The 17,148-nt window shown below is 38.9% G+C and overlaps 1 protein-coding gene across 1 annotated transcript in view; it reads right to left on the bottom strand.

Moving 5' to 3' along the window:
• Positions 1–5,548: 5,548 nt before the first annotated feature.
• LOC125248701 (PH and SEC7 domain-containing protein 2-like) overlaps positions 5,549–17,148 on the bottom strand; it is a 28,777-nt gene continuing 17,177 nt past the window's right edge. Inside the window, exon 5 of the mRNA XM_048160821.1 lies at positions 5,549–7,913. Within this exon, the coding sequence (XP_048016778.1) occupies positions 7,707–7,913 (207 nt within the window). The 3' untranslated portion in view covers positions 5,549–7,706. The remainder of the gene's footprint in view (positions 7,914–17,148) is intronic.

Raw genomic sequence — 17,148 nt, 5'->3', positions numbered from 1 at the left:
GACAACGTGAGTGACGCCACATACGCACACACACGCACACACATACAAACGGTTTAAACCAGAGATGGGTGCCTTTTGAGGCGTGCCTTGTGAAGCTTTGGAACTCAAATGAATCGTTTGTGTTGCATCAGTGATTCGGAGCGTGTGTCAAACTGCCACAGTCACGTGATTTCAGTAAACAAGGCTTTGTGATGCGTCCTAGCAGTTTCAAAGTGTTTCAATAAGCGCTACAGTTTACTGAAATATCATGTCTTGACAGAAACCTCAGGTTTAAGGAGATTAGATGATTCATTGATCACATTTAATTGATAACATTTGTGAATGGTTTATTAAAGATGTCTCATATTCGCTATTCGTATTCATGTGTCTCTAGTATTCACTACGCTTACTGTTCCGACTCGCAAAGGGGCGCTTTGAGCGGTTCGAACAGTGAATCGTTTGTGACGCAATTGATTCATTTGATTCGGTGTTTCACAACGCATTGTGTTCCCATCAGCGGTTCAAATCAAAATCCCTCCTAAAGGGAATCCCAAAGTCTATAAAGTCTTTGGCTTGAATGCTTCATGCTTGCACATGTCTAGGTCTTATAGTCTTTTAGTCGAGGTAAAGGGTTTTAACTCGTAGGGTATACGCGTAGGGTTTCTATAGAGCTAGATTCGGCTACGCGTGATTCGTTGTTTGCACAACAGTCTGTGATGTGGGTGTGCTGGTATCAGACTTTCAGAGGTGTCTGCTCTACACGCTCTGTTGTCATGCGTTGCCAGGAGACCAATGCCAGCCCGCAACACGATCAGAATGGAGCAGAATTCTAACCACGTTGCAAGCCCGCATTAAGAACTCCAGTGTGGTCACGCATAACTCACAAATCACAACAGCACATCACTTCACAGACGGTGGTGGATTGCTAGTTAGCTACGCTAGAATTTACACCACAGGTTCGTTGCGTGTGTTTCATATGTGCGGTCCTGCGCATGAATATGAATACAGTGACGGAACGAACAGTAAAAAGGCCTTTAATCGGTGACTGGGGAGTCTCGCCCAGAACACCATTACAAACGCTGTAGTGAGATTTCTTCGTCACACAGGTAAATTTTTGCTGCTTAATCTGGAATTCCGTCATCAGAAAAAGGCTTATGCATTTACAGCTGAAAGTGGGGATTTCTTCGCCCAGATTCAGGTTAGTTTATTTGTTTGTGCTGCTAATCTGAGATTCCATCGTCAGAAAGACTTATGCATTTAAAGCTGAAAGTGGGGGTTTCTACGCCCAAGTTCAGGTTAATTACTTTTGATACCCTTTTGTACGCGCTACTAATCTGCGATTCCGTTGTCAGAAAAGTTTTACGCTAATTTAGCAACTGAAATTATGATTTCTTCGATAATTTCAGGTTAGCTTCTTCATACAATTTAAACATGCATTATAGCATCGAGGAACGTTCTGCCGTTCAAGGGAATGCGCATTCAAAGCCCCAGTTTTGCTGATTTTATCAGAAATTTGTATGTGCATGTATAAGATGTCAATAAAGATTATCAAACACATAATTGATTACTGGTCCATCTGCAAACAATTGTTTAAAATGATGCCCGCATTCTCCATCAAATATGTAGCGAAAATTAACTCAAAGGGGAAATATTAATAATTATTCATAACTCATTATGATTATTAATTATGATTAATTATGAATATGCAAATCCGTTAATCAGATTAACTGGACGTAGCTACATTAAAATTAACATTACAATCAGTTAACCTGTTCGTCCAGTGAACGCTCAGTGTTGATTGTTTATTAATTCTAAGAAATGTCAATTTCCTGAGCACGTAGTCCGGATCTATCACTTAAGAGGCAATTCATTAGCAGACGGAGTCAGAACCAAACGTGTATTGTGCACAATCTTTATTAACTAACTCACAAACACATAACTAAACTAACAAACACATAACATAACATGCATAAAGGGTCACACACACACACACACACACGCAAGTCAGAATGAGTAATGATAGAGTTGAACCGGAAGAGATGCTGTTACTAGAGCTACATGAAATGTCAAAGGCAATCTGGAAAGGAATCATCAGTTTCTTCAGCAATAGCAAGGTAAGTCTTACAAATTAATACTAACTCGCTGTTTAGTGTTAAAATGTACGATACTTGCAAGATGCCCTTAGGCTGAGGAGCATTGGCTCTGCCATCTGAGGAGAGATCTTGGGTGATTCAGTCCGAAGTTATTGCCAGTCTTTTCCATGTGGGATGAGGAGCACATGGCTCGTTTGTAGGCCGAGGCCTACAGGCCTTGCAGGCCTGGCCTAGGCCGGCCGCAAGGAGATCGATTCGGTCGTTCAGAAGCAAGGAGAAAAAGAGAAGAGAGGGAGTGTCACTGTTCGCTGGGTTTTAACCTCTGGTCAAAGTCACACCTCTCAGTTGCTGACCGGACCAATGAAGATGTTGTAATTCCTGGTGGCAACACCCCTCCTGTCAGGGCTTTTACAACCCAGAAAGATTAACAAGCTGAGTTCTTGAATCAGATCTATTAAAGATTCTTGTAATACTGATGTGTTGCACAGGTATGGACATACCGCATACACAAGCATTTAAATCTTCCCGCTACGAACGTATAGACACTAAACATGGCATGATTGAAGTTACCGTGCAGGTCATAACATTTAACAATCATCAAACATGTAAATACAATGAGTACAATACAACATCAGTAATAATGGATACCATTTCCTGAGAAGGATTCATTTATAGCACAGTCTGTCTATACATTAATGCCATAGAGTCTGTGTTCTGTGTGGAAAATGCAGGGAAGATGCAGATTTTCTGTGTCTCTACTCTGTTCTCCATGCGGCAACCACATTCCTCAGCGCAATAAACTTGTAACTGAAAACTTCCCGGGGGATGGGGACAGACTCCAGAGTGAGCTTAAAACTATTGGTTAACTAACCAATAATTGTCTCTGATTTGCCTCAGTCATTACAGGTGGATAACTGATATTGTGTTTGTAGTTTGAGGAAAATTAAAATCTGTTAATAGATAGCATGACAATATTATGACAATTCCTCTATTATGTGAATTTCAGTGCTCCGGAAATACAATCCCATTAAGCATTGTGAATGACAATAACTTACTTTAATTCATGCACTTCTAAATGAAACAGGAACTTCAGGCAATGAAGAACAATCTTTCTATTTTTTATTTATGCCACAGCCGAGAACTATGATGTGATATTTGCTACTCAGGTGGGTCACATAAGCATTAGATTGAGTTTGGCATTATATATATATATATATATATATATATATATATATATATATATATATATATATATATATATATATATATTAGGGGTGCGAGACTAAAATGTGACGAGGCGAAAAGTAGTCTCGTGATATTACCATGACAGAGTGTTAGGATGATTAGGAAAGAGGAAAGAATATGCCACCGCTACATTTACATTACGCCTCCACTGTCGTTTTGCTTCGTATTTAAATAAAAAACATTTAATTCAGTTGAATAACGATCGCCGCCGTTCCATATTTACAGAATACGCGCGGAAGTGAAAGTAAACGCGAACACGCATTCAAACGCGATTTCAATACCCCGCATTTTGAAAGCGGCTCCCTGATGAATGCAAATATCTCTCAATATGAAAGCTATTTTAGCCTGGGCAGTGTAGTTGTAACCATCTCTTAGCTCTGTATCAAAGGAAAATTTGGTCTTATTTGCACTTGAATATTGAGAGAGTGCGATTATGGTTGTACTTATTGTAAAGTGTTACCATAAAAATGAATAACAGTTTTCTCTTAATCTTATTAAGCACAAACAATAAGGTTTCATTTGTTAACATTAGTTAATGCACTGTGAACTATCATGAACTAACAATGAATGACTGTTTTTATTAACTAACATAAAGATTAATAAATACTGTAGCAAATATATTGCTCATTGTTAGTTCATGTCGGTTAATACATTAATGTTAATAAATGAGACTTTATTGTAAAGTGTTACCGTTTTTATTTATACTGTTTTTATTTCTATGATACGTTTGTGGAAAGGAGTTCAGTTAGGAGGTCAAAAGTTGTAGATGTTACGGTTGGTGTTGTAAGGATGAAGCATTCACGGACTTCCACAGCAAATGGGTATTTAATGATACAACGAAGAGATACAACATCAACACAACGAATAACATATACGAACAGACAAGGAGTGAAGGGAGTGAGTCCATATATATAGGGAGTGCAAACGAGGAAGTCCAGGTGATGATGATAAGTGATGAAGGGGAGATGACGAGGGAAGTGAGTGCAGGTGTGGAGAACAGAAGGATCATGGGAATTGGAGTACTGGAGACAAGGGATCTGTGACAGTAGAAGCTCATAAATCATGTACAATAAGTTCTGAAGAGACTGAAATCATACAGAAGAGAAGTCAGTCAGTTGAGTTTGTGGCAAAACCTTTTACAGTGCTTGAGTATTGTTGTCTTTTACTGCATATGATAGAAAGTAGAACTGAAATGACATTCATTACAAGATGATTAGTTAAAACATTTCAAATACACCTGCAGAATATTTTTTATAGTCATGTATTTCGCCATTGAGGATTTCTTAAATATAGTGTGTAAAAATCTTGTCTCGTCTCGTTGTCGTGAACTCAATCTCGAGTCCCGTCTCATGAGCTACCTGTCTCGTCACACCCCTAATATATATATATGTCCTCATTGAAGGCTATTGCAGACAATGTACTTAGAAAATGATTAGAAAACTCTCACAGAATATAAAAATGCATTGGCTACAAATGTTTTGTCAAGTCTGACCTACACCCAAAAAATTTCTGAAATTGCGATCTGAAGGTAATCTTTACATATGAACAATTTTATGTATTTCGTAGCCTGAATAGCTTACGTTTGGCTATAAACGAACTACACCATGTTTTTGACAACTTTTTCAATCTTTATTTAAAATTTACAAATTTGAATTTTTTTTGTTAGAATAGTTTGCAAGAGTATACTGTAAACACAATGAGGCTGTAAAAGCAACTAGTGAAAAGATTTCCTGTTCTGTGGGATAACATAATAATGTCACTGACAACCTCTGTAGTCCAATTATGCCACTTGTTAGCAACTGCCTTTTTCAAGACATGCTAAAGCTTAAAAAAATCATGAATATGGTATTACTGGTGTATTTTATGTGGTAGAATAAAGTGTAAAAAAATACCTTGAGCTTGTGTAAACCACAGAGCTTATTTGAGGCATTTAACCAAAATCCCATTAAAAAAAAAAACGAAAATGTGCGAAAATGTGAACTCATATCTGGGATTTAGGACTCATTCCTTCAGCACTCTAGTTTCACTGACATTTTAACCTGAATTCATTCCAAAGGAAACTTGCTTCCTCTACAAAAACTTCCTTTTTGAAGAACATCAAACAGAAGTAAAATGGCTTGATGTTTCATGATGATGCCATAGACTTGTTAATTGGCTTGATAGTAATGTGTAATAGGATTTCCCAAGAAAATCTATGACTTTTGGATTAGAATGAAGACATTAGAAATTAGTTCAATGATATACCAGTTTTATAAGAAATAATAAACGAAACACTTAGCAAATGAGATCCTAACCTGTGTAACAGGAACAAGGAGTATTTAAATGAGATGAAACACAGGGATTCCTTCCACATGGGAGATAAATAATCATCACAATATTTCATTACAACAGCATCTTAGTTCTACCCTAAATGGGAAAATCATGTTAGCACAACAGCCAAAGCGAAAAGTAGGCTATAGAGGTCCCTTTAAGAAAGCCATTACTAAGAATGTATAAAATTGCAGCTCTTACATCACTCCAACATCCATAAAGCATAAAAGAGCCGAAAGCTCATTCTCTCATTTTCACTGTCCTCATGCTTTACAACAGGACTATAAAAATCTACTTGTACTTGCTCAAAGTTTGTACCGTTAAGTTTCAGGGTCCTATTTGGTGGCTCATGAACAACTATCTTCTTCAAAAGTGACACTTTTCCAGGACTGAGACATTTGGGTTGGCTACAGTGATTCAGATGAAGAGGCTGAGAGATTCATTGCATGTTGTTTGCAGCCCTGCTGCTCAATGTTCAGTCCAGGTTGAATTTTCTGCAGGCACATAGATACACAAAGGTTTTGTGGTCCACTGAATAGAGAAAATGAGGGTGTCACTTTAAGTCCGAAATGTTCTTCCTCTTCTTCATTGCATACTCAGGCTCAGCTTTCCTTGCTTGTGCGCATACAATTACATACCCTGTCCCATGTTAAGACACTGCACTTTCCAACATCCGTTATATCCATGGATCCATCATCAACCATCAGCTCCTTAGTTAAATGAGTTTAAAATAAACAAAACACAATGGTGTGGGTTAAACTAATCAAGGGTCAAATGTATTCATCTTTACAAGCGTCTTCCTGTAGTCCACTATATTGGCTCCAAAAAGAGAAATAAATTTACAATTCATAAATATAATAAATAATTACAAAGGGGTAGTTGTTTAACACTACAGACAGCCCACATAAATCTTTACATGCACCCCAGCGTGTGGCAAAGCCCTTAAACTGGCTACTTCGTGAGGCTGATACTGTGAACGTCTCACAAGTACATCAAATGCTACATCTAAACTAGACCTGACAATCAGGAAGCCATTACCGCAGCCTTAGGATAGACACATTGTGATGTCATAAAGAATGTCAAACACTGCTAAGTAATGTCATGAATTATTTAAAGGTGAAGTGTTTCATTTCTGCACCACTAAGGAATTGCAACAACTTTTCAAACTGATTTTCAGAGCACTCCCTGTCTGCCATTGGTCAAACTGATGCTATTGGTTGTACTATTGTCATGTCAGGCTGGTCAAACTTATTGAGGGAAATATTTACTTCAAAATCATTGTTGTCTCTGCATATTAAACTGAGATTTTAACATTAAAAAAATGACACAAGTCATATTTAAATTCTTAAACCATCACATTGTTTCTTTGTGATGTCATAAGTTTTTTTTTTTTTTTTTGTCTTCATAACATGGTTCTTAAAGGGACAGTTCTCCCAAAATTGAAACTGAAAATGAAATACACAAAAACTGTATGACATTCTTTCCACAGAAGATATTTTTGGAAAATGTCTCAGACAGTGTTTTTTTGACAATACAATGAAAAGAAATGGGGTCTGATGTTGAATGTTGGACTCCAACATTCTTCAAAATACCTTTTTTAATGACAGAAGACAGAAAATCATAGAGGTTTGTAAAGGTAAGATGTCAGAATTTAAATTTTTGGGTGAACTGTCCCTTTAATCTAAATTAAAATCTTTGTATGACAATGTGATGTCATAGTAAAGTTCTAAATGACATCACAACGTGGCTGCATGTCACAGTGCATCTTGCAAAACACATTTGTGATGCTGCAGTTCACTTTCTCTTGACAGTATATGCAGTGTTTTCATTTCTTCCCACTTTTACAGTCTTGGTCTCCTCATTTTTTCATATTTGGCACATAATAATATTCATAGTATTATTAACAATGTTTGTAATAATAATATTAATAATACATATAATGGTCATAATAAATTTACTGTACATTGAAATAATAATGATATTATACTGCTACGTTTGTATGTCTCTCAGTTGAAAACCCACTGCAGTCGGAGTCAGACAGGAGTCTGTCACATGAGTTCAGAGGTCAAAGAAGGCTCTTCAGCTATTGTGCTCTGGGGTGTGTTTATGACTGGCCCGTCCATTAACCCCTTGACTTTGGCTGATTGAAGGGCTAGACTGAGTTTTGCGCAGGTAACCTTCTTTCCCCTCCCCGCTAAACAAACTGCCTTCAATCTTATCCAAGTCGTCACTTCCCGCACGGAACTTGGCCTGCAGGAGGCTGACGTATGTCTCATAGCGACATTTCTGCAGACAGAAGAAAATAAAGATTAAATCAGCTTTCAATCAAAATTATAGTTTTTTGCTAGCAAAACAAATATGCACTGAGTGTTATATATATGTGATTTGGATCAGTGGTTCTCAACTGAATTTGCTTCACAACCCAGATTACAAGACCCAATATAGTTTTTTTTTTTTTTGCACAAAGGTGAACAAAAGTGATGTCTGGTCTAAGAAAATTGACCTATGCACCCTTTATTCAAATATTATTAAAACATTTATTAAAGATTTTGTAATCAAATTGCATACTGTAATGTGTGTGTTCAGGCAGACAGATGAAGACACAGATGAATATCGATCCAACACAAAGTTTACTAATAATATCCAAAGCAGGCAAGAGAGTTTGCACACATATCTTTTGACGAGACTGGACAATGAACACTGAAAACACATGAACTGATATACAGACGATAATGAGGGTAACACAGCTGAACGTGATGGCAAATCATATTAGTGACCATGACAACCAAGGAGTAGTGGAAAAACTGAATATACGAAAACATTTGACTAATGAAAACAAACTGAATGTCAATGAAAACGAAAAAAAACCGAACATAACTGTGATATAATGGCCCCTCCGAATAGGCGCGACCTCGCGCTGTAAGAACAACAAACAGATGAAGGAGGGAGGGTGGAGGCTTTGGAGGCAGATGAGGCGTGGACAAAAGGCTGGCAAAAGGCAGGTAGGCAGACAGTATAAACCAGGGAGGAGATGATGGTACTAATGACCATGAAGGAACCGGAGGTGGTAATAGCCAGTGAGGTGGTTTATTTGGGCAGAGACCGGATGAACTCCAGATGCCCAGGCAGGTAGTGCCCCATGGTGGCGTTGCCGGAGGGAGGAGCCATGGTGGTACAGCATCCAACGCTTCCATGGGGACGGACGATGGGGACGTTGCTGGAGGAAAAAGAGTCCTGGGCGCAGTTGGAGGGTTGATGGATCCGTGCAACACCGCAGGCATCAGCGGCCGCGACGGAGCTGTCACGACGTACCCCTGAGGCGGAACTGGAGAACCGGAGGGCTGCGCTGGAACTGACGCAATTGAGGACTGATGTGGAGCCTGAGGGAGGGCGGAGCTAGATGAGCTGCAGGAGTGGAGAGCCGGAGTGTAGTGGTAGGCGCACAAGTCCATGGCGAAGGGCTGGCGATGTCCGACATAGGTGAAGCTGGCAGGTCGAGGGAGCCCGGTGACGTCATGGGCCCGGTGGTTGACGGTGAAGCCGAGGGAGGGAGGAGTGGTGGTGGAGAAGTTAGGACAATGGGCCGAGGTGGAGTGGTGGGGACAGCGGCCGGAGGCGAAGCCAGTGAATCCCCTAGACCGGTCGAGGATGCCTCAGGTGAATCCCAAATGCAGTGAGGAGGTGAAGGGTGAACATTAGGGCAGACAGGAGATGACGAAAACAGGGCTGGAATTAGAAGAGGTGGTGGAAGAGGGAGGGCGGGTGAGACCAACGTATCCATTTCCCAGTGCAGTATGCACTCACTCACTACGGCGAGGCTGTGGGCAGGGAACTCCCTCGAACTCCACTAATATCTCCTCTGTCATGGACTAATTGGCCGGCTCGCACGCCAGGTCAGACGTAAAGGGCTCAGATTGTTGCTCCATGATGGAGGGTGGTGGGCTGGGCTCTGGGGTTGCTTTCTGCTGCAATCTGGATTGGGGGTATGCGCGCTTGAAGACAGCGTCCCTCCAGTGAAGTCCCAAGGTGTCTGGAAGGTCAACTGGGTGGTAGTAGTTGGCCCCGATCCAATATAGTGATCTGAGGGTCTCGTTGTCATAGGGGGAGAGGATGGCGAGATGGCAGAATTCCACAGTGTATTGGATGAAGTCAAAACCCTTCTGGGCCAAAGCAGTGAATTGCACTGCTAAAGTCTATGGTCTGGTCTTCTGTAACGCGTATGTTCAGACAGGCAGATGAAGACACAGATGAATATCGATCCAACATAATGTTTACTAATAATATCCAAAGCAGGCATGAGAGTTTACACACATCTGTTAACGAGACCGGACAATGAACACTGAAAACACATGAACTGATATACAGACCATAATGAGGGTAACAGCTGAACATGATGGCAAATCATATTATTGACCAAGACAACAAAAGAGTAGCAAGAAAACTGAATAAAGGAAAATATGTGACTAATGAATACAAACTGAATGTCCATGAAAAATAAAACAAACATAACTGTGACGCGTACAGTAGTTGTGCTTGGAGTCAATTGTTTTATTTATGATAACGCAATGAAACATGCCAAATTGTGGGGACATAATTTTTGGCCAGGCTGTCATGCAAAGAAATTATGAACATATGCAATAACAATATGTTCTTTTCCTGAGATTTTTTTCTGATCTTTTTTTCTTGGCATAGTAAAATAAAACCTGTAGCTGTAGTGTGCCTTTTTTGCCAAATAATTCTGTCATATAAATACCTTTACCAAGTTTAGTGTTTTGTTCTTCCCTAATATTAAAGAAATATAAAATATTTTCTTCATATTTTGATGGTTTAATCAAACTTGTAAGGTCATTAAAAACAAATATCCCCTCCAAACCAATGTTAATTTCGTTAACGAAAACTATGACGAAAAATGTTCGTTGATGACTTTTTTTTCTATGACTAAGACGAGACGATGAGAGACGACACCAATTTCATTTAACGATAACGTGACTAAAACTACACGTGCAATATCGTTGACGAAAAAAGATGAGACTGAAATGTGGCTAAAAGACTAAACACTTGACCAAAATCACTCTTTTGAAATCACTTTTTGTTTTTGTCGAATAAAGGAGACAAAACATTACAGACTGTCTTTACGAGCGGCCACGCTTTTCTTAAAAGAACACGTTTTACTTAATCTTTGCAATCTGGCAACCCCGCACACGAGCCCTCTCTACACTGAAGCGCGGATGATCTGAAAACACAAGTAAGCTGGAGTTCAGCGCTCTTCATTTGAGATTTTCTACTTAAATTAAAGTGTCTATATCAGGGCCGTGCATGCTCCTTTTGAGGGGCATGTGCTGAAACTGAAAAAAAAGGGCACGATATATATATATATATATATATATATATATATATACACACACACACATATATACAGGGTTTCAGGGCTTCTTTAAAAATAATTACAACAGCAATCTTCTGTGAGCCATGTGTTTGAAGATGAAGATCAACACATTAATACACACACATTACATTCTGCATTATAAAATATAAAGAAGCACAGTGACCTGATGATTCTGTAATGTTTTTTAGTTCCTACAACATTACTGTAGTAAAACCATGTTTTACTATGTTTATACATGTGAAGAGCGGGGAGTATACAATACTAGATTAAAAACATTATCTAGCGAGCAAATACATATTAACATCGTAAACATTAACCATACTGTGTGACCATATATAATACGATTAAATGTTAATGAATTAAGTGTATGCAGATAGCCATCATAAATCAAAGAAGAAATTCCTTAGAAATATATTTTACCTAGCTGACGACGGGGATCACTCAGTCGCTTTTTTGTCAAATTCAAATGCAGTTACGCCGGGTTTTTGACCAGCGAATATGTGCAAATGTGCAATTGGTATTGGCTATGACTTAGAAGGCAAATGCTAGCCACCTCCCTCTCTCTTCGCCGCCGGTCTCAGGCCTCAAATGCATAAAATATGAAACTTTATAGACATACTAATGTTTCTTTCATAAAGACAACGTTGTAGCCTACTTATTCAAACAACAAGATATTTATTTACTGTAGCAAGACGTTCAGCTGCTCTGCTGTGGAACTTCAGTTCGCTGCACTCAGGGGGCGGAGTTAAGAGGTTTGACTGACAGTTTGAGCGGATACAAAAAGATTTTGTCACAAGCTCTTTTTAATACCTTTATTAGGCTAAATATATTTGTAAATTTATTGATTTTTTTCAAGAAAATTCATTGATTTATTCAATAAAATAAATAAAATAAAACACCTCCAAAAAAAAGGGCACTTCGGAGTGTAAGGACAAAAAGGGCATGTGATCTGCACAGGTTGAGCCCTACCTGTGCACGTGCCTGGTCTATATTGTGCTGCTTGTTTACTGACTAAATCTGGGACCAAAGTGCAGGCTGATATCCAGCAGTGGTTCTCAAACTGACGTACGCGAAAAGTGCTGTTCATTTTATTCTACTCCACCTTAAAATAACATGAATAACATGTATTTCTAGCAGGTAAAATGTTGTATATACACGACATTCAATCAGATTACCTAATCTTTCGCGGTCTATACTGACTGCACCCACACAAGCCAGCATCGCGCTACATTAGTATGTTCTCGACAATATAATGTTACCTTTGTGAAAGTGGGGATTTAGCACTTATTAGAATGAAGAACAAATATAGACACCGACTGCATGTAGATTTAAGATTAAAACTTTCTTTGATACAAAAACATACCCTTCTGCGAGTTACTGTTTTAATGTTGATCATATTATACCAGCAAGAATATTGCCCGAATATAATACAATATAATATCCTGAATATTGATTTTATACAACAACTCAACAAACAAAAGGGTAATATTAAGTGATGTGCATTTTTGAAACCATATTGTCAGTATTTTTACTCTATTTTGCAATGAAAGCCACAGCAGAGCAGCACAAAACTCTGTTTCGTGCACAAATCTGCGGCTTTGAATTCATATTTTTCATAAGCCTAAATTAATTGATCTAAAGAGAAAAAATTATAATGACAATTTTGTCTAAAGACTACATATAAAATAGCTATCAAAATTAATGTTGGTAACTGTAGTTTGACTAAAAGTAATGACTAAGACTTGACAAAAATGTGATGACTTTTCGTAGACAAACTAGACTAAAATATGAAAGACTAAAATGACTAAAATGTGACTAAGACTAAAGAGCATTTTCGTCTGAAGATAAAGACTAAGACTAAATCAAAAATGCCTGCCAAAATTAACACTGCTCCAAACGTCACTTTTGTTCCACTACTGTATATTTATTAATGCTAATTTAATAGTATTACTCAACCTGTTTGTTTTTATAGTTTGTTTAGTTTCTAAATGTCAATAGTACAATGCAAAACGCATTGTGGTCAGCATAAACCATGTTTATCCTCATTTCAGCTTTTATTTATTGTACACTCTAAAAAAATGCTGGGTTAAAAACAACCCAAGTTGAGTTGAAAATAGACAAACCCAGCGATTGGGTTGTTTTAACCCAGCGGTTGGATTAAATGTTTGCCCAACATGCTGAGCAGTTTCATTTAACCCAACTATTGTTTAAAAATGACTATATGGCTGGCTTAAGATGAACCCAAAATAGGTTGGAAATTAAAAATCAGACACATAATTACCAGAGGCAACAATAATAATCAAAAGGGTGAACATTTATTAATAAGCAATTTAATAATGTTTATTGTTTAATTATTATTCATTAAACTTTTTAATAAATGTTCATTTATTAAATATATTAATACATGTTAATTGTAACATCTGTTTAACTTATAACATGATAGTAAGTAAGGTTAATAATATAAGTTAGAGTACAAATTTTTCAGTTTTACTCAGATTAGGGTGATGCAAAAATGAGTACACCCCACTGAAAGTCTCTGGAGCAAAGCTAAATTTTAGACTACAAATGTCTAATTTAACAAGAATTCAACCACAGGTGAGTCTAATTATTCATTACACAGGTGTCCAGCAGACAGTTGACTATAAAAGGGTGTTAAAACCCCTTCCCATTTCATGCTGTCAGCAATGGCACCACATGGAAGAAAAATGTTACAAGACCTGAGAAAGAAAATAATTTCTTTACACCAGAAAGGTGAAGGCTACAAGAAGATCAGCAAAGCTTTACTCATCAGTCAGAATACTGTAGCAAAAGTGGTACAATTTTTTTTTAAAAAGATGGAATTGCAACCATCTCACAGAGACGTCCAGGTTGTCCACGTAAGTTAACACCTCGACAGGAGCGTCTTCTAATGAGAAGGGTTGAAGAAAATCAGCATGCAAGTTCACTGCAGTTATCTAAAGAAGTAGAAAGCCAAACTGGGGTGACTATTTCCCGTGACACAATATGGCATACACTGCAGAGGAATGGCATGCATGGGTGCTGTCCACAAAAGAAGCCTTTCCTAAAGCCGAGGCACAAAAAGTCCTGCCAAGAGTTTGCCAGGGCCCATGCTGACAAAGATGAAGACTTCTGAGACTCTATACTCTGGAGTGATGAGACCAAGATAAATGTTTTTGGAACTGATGGCTTCAAAACATCTCAGGTTACGTATGTAACCATGGTTCCCTGAGAACAGGGAACGAGACTCTGCATTTACCGCATTTGAGGAACGTCACACGTGAACCAATGTCTGAAAGCCAAGTATCAAATCACTCCAATCCTATTGGCCCGCGACAGCCTATGACATCATCATAGCGCGACCCGGAAGTATATAAGGAGTCCCTAGAGAATCAGTCAGTATCATATCATCTTGAGGGACTGTTTAGTACGTAACCTGAGACGTTCCCTTTCGAAAGGGAACTCTACTCTGCATTTACCACATTTGGGGAATGATATACCCATGCCGCCATGCTGCCATGCTTGAGGAGAGTGCATGTCAAGATGGCTAGACAAACGTCAAGCCGTTTCGAAAGAAACGCCAGATAGCAACTCACCCTCGGGTCACACAAAGGCTGTCAGTGACAGCATTCCCTACGGCCAACAGCCCACCACAGTAAGGTTTACTACAAAAAAAAAAAAATCACCCTGAGAGGCCAGCCAGTCAGCAACGTACTCAATAAAAACATTTTTTACTCTCAAAGTGAGAGGAGTACACAAATGAATGCCAACATGCTACACAGGAGGCCCAGAAGGCCTGCAACTTGCAAACACGTGGCATCGGCTAGTGGCAATCATGACCACACCAGCCAGTAGGCCATGCACTCAGTAAAAACACCTTTTACTCTTAAAACAAGAGGAATACACACTCCGCCACAATACTCTGCCAGAGGCCTTACCTAGAGCCTACTCTTAGCAGAGATGGGCGTGGCCAGTGGCGGTGATGAGCCATACAAAACCAACACAGAACTGTGCCAACGTGTAATCTGAAAGGAGGCCTTAGCGGGGCCTACATCTTCAACAACACGTGGCGCCAGCTAGTGGTTTTTAAAAGGGGACCAAGCTGAAAGGGGACAATCTCTAAACCCAACAAACAGTTGTGGGAAGCTTAACACAACCTGAGCTAAGTCTACACATTCCAACAGGCAATGTACCATAATTTACACAATTACAGGGGCACAATGAAATGCTATTATGGTCTAAGGGAGGCCTACAAAAGGCCTACTACCTCAAACAGACACGAGCATAGACCTGTGGCAGTGCTAAACTAAGTGAGCAAAACTCATGACCATACCATCAACACTTGTAAACACAAGCTGCTAAACTAGAAGGAGGCTAAATCCAATAGAGCCTACAACTCCTACAGTTATATGCAATATAGCTGTTGTGGCAATGATCAAACTAGCGGGAGCTAACAGAAACCAAACTGAAAGTGAGGTGAAACTGAAACAGGTGATGCACTCAGTGAAACACCACAAACCCTAACCGGGGAGTACAATAGTCACCATGCTCTTAACTAGAGGCTAACATAAGCCTACTATTTTGAGAACAGGTGCTAACCTGTGGCAGCACTAGAGTAAAGCTCACATACGTGTAGGGCAAAGACTATAACCCAAAGCAAACATAACGCTTTGTAATATACATGCTATCCTGAAAAGGATAAATGCTCTCACCAAACAGAATTAAAAATCTGTACTGAACCCTAGAGAATGGAAGCTAAAAATAAGCTAGCACCGTAAACTCAAACTTGAATGTTAATTCAAGGGGCTCAGGGGAAAGACAAATTCATAGCATGAATCAAGTTCTAGAGAGTGGGGCCTAGCATACACTTATCTACGCAAAGATAAGGGCCTACCACCTGAGACCACAGCATCAGGGAGGCTCATAACAGCCCACTACCTTAGCTGTTATCCTCAGCCATTGCACCTACACAATAAACAAGGGGAAATGAGCCTAACAACTCCCTCAGGAGGAGGCCAGAATTAGGAACTATACAACCTACCAAGGGATAGTAGAGTTCCCTTTCAAAAGGGAACTGTATGGCGTCTCAAATGTGAGGAAGAAAAAGGAAAATTCATGGTGCCTGCAGTGAAACATGGTGGTGGCAGTGTCCTTATGTGGGGCTGCATGAGTGCTGCTGGTGTCGGGGAGCTGCATTTCATTGATGGCATCATGAATTCAAAGATGTATTGCTCTATACTGAAAGAGAAGATGCTACCATCACTCCGTGCCCTTGGTCGTCGTGCACTTTTCCAATAATGATCCTAAACACACATCTAAGCCCGCTGTTGGATTTCTGAAGAAGAACGGGGGGAAAGTGATTCAGTGGCTCCTGATCTGAACCCAATCGAACACCTATGGGGAATTCTGAAGAGACAAGTTGAGCATCACTCTCCATCCAGCATCCAGTCTCTAAAAGAGGTCATTCTTGAAGAATGGAAAAAGATAAATGTTGCAAAATGTCTTGTTCATTCCATGCCTAGAAGACTGTCATTAAAAATCATGGAGGCCATACAAAGTACTGGATGCAGTAGTTTTTGTTGTGGGGTGTACTCATTTTTGCATCACCCTAATTTGAGTAAAACTGAAAAATGTGTAATCTTAAAAAAAGTTATATTATTAACTTTACTTTCATGTTATTAGTTAAACAGATGTTATATAAAACTTAAATATAAAGTCTTGTCAACATTTTGGAAATTGTTTTTGTGTTAATTGAGATATTGTTTAAAATGTTACTTTTCAAAGGGGGTGTACTCATTTACGCTGAGCACTGTATTTTGTGTTCATTTTAAGCAAGCAGTAAAGTAATTTTTAAACAATAGTTCAGTTAAATAAAACTACCCAGCAGGTTAGGCAAACATTTAACCCAACCACTGGGTTAAAGGGATAGTTCATCCAAAAATGAAAATTATTCCATGATTTACTCACCCTCAAGCCACCCTAGGTGTACAGTACAGTCCAAAAGTTTGGAACCACTAAGATTTTTAATGTTTTTAAAAGAAGTTTCATCTGCTCACCAAGGCTACATTTATTTAATTAAAAATACAGTAAAAAACAGTAATATTGTGAAATATTATTACAATTTAAAATAACTGTGTA

The sequence above is a fragment of the Megalobrama amblycephala genome, linkage group LG16 (genome assembly GCF_018812025.1).
Source record: "Megalobrama amblycephala isolate DHTTF-2021 linkage group LG16, ASM1881202v1, whole genome shotgun sequence".
Classification (NCBI taxonomy): domain Eukaryota; kingdom Metazoa; phylum Chordata; class Actinopteri; order Cypriniformes; family Xenocyprididae; genus Megalobrama; species Megalobrama amblycephala.
Note: the sequence above shows the minus strand (reverse complement) of the source record. Positions and strands in the feature narration are given on the sequence as shown.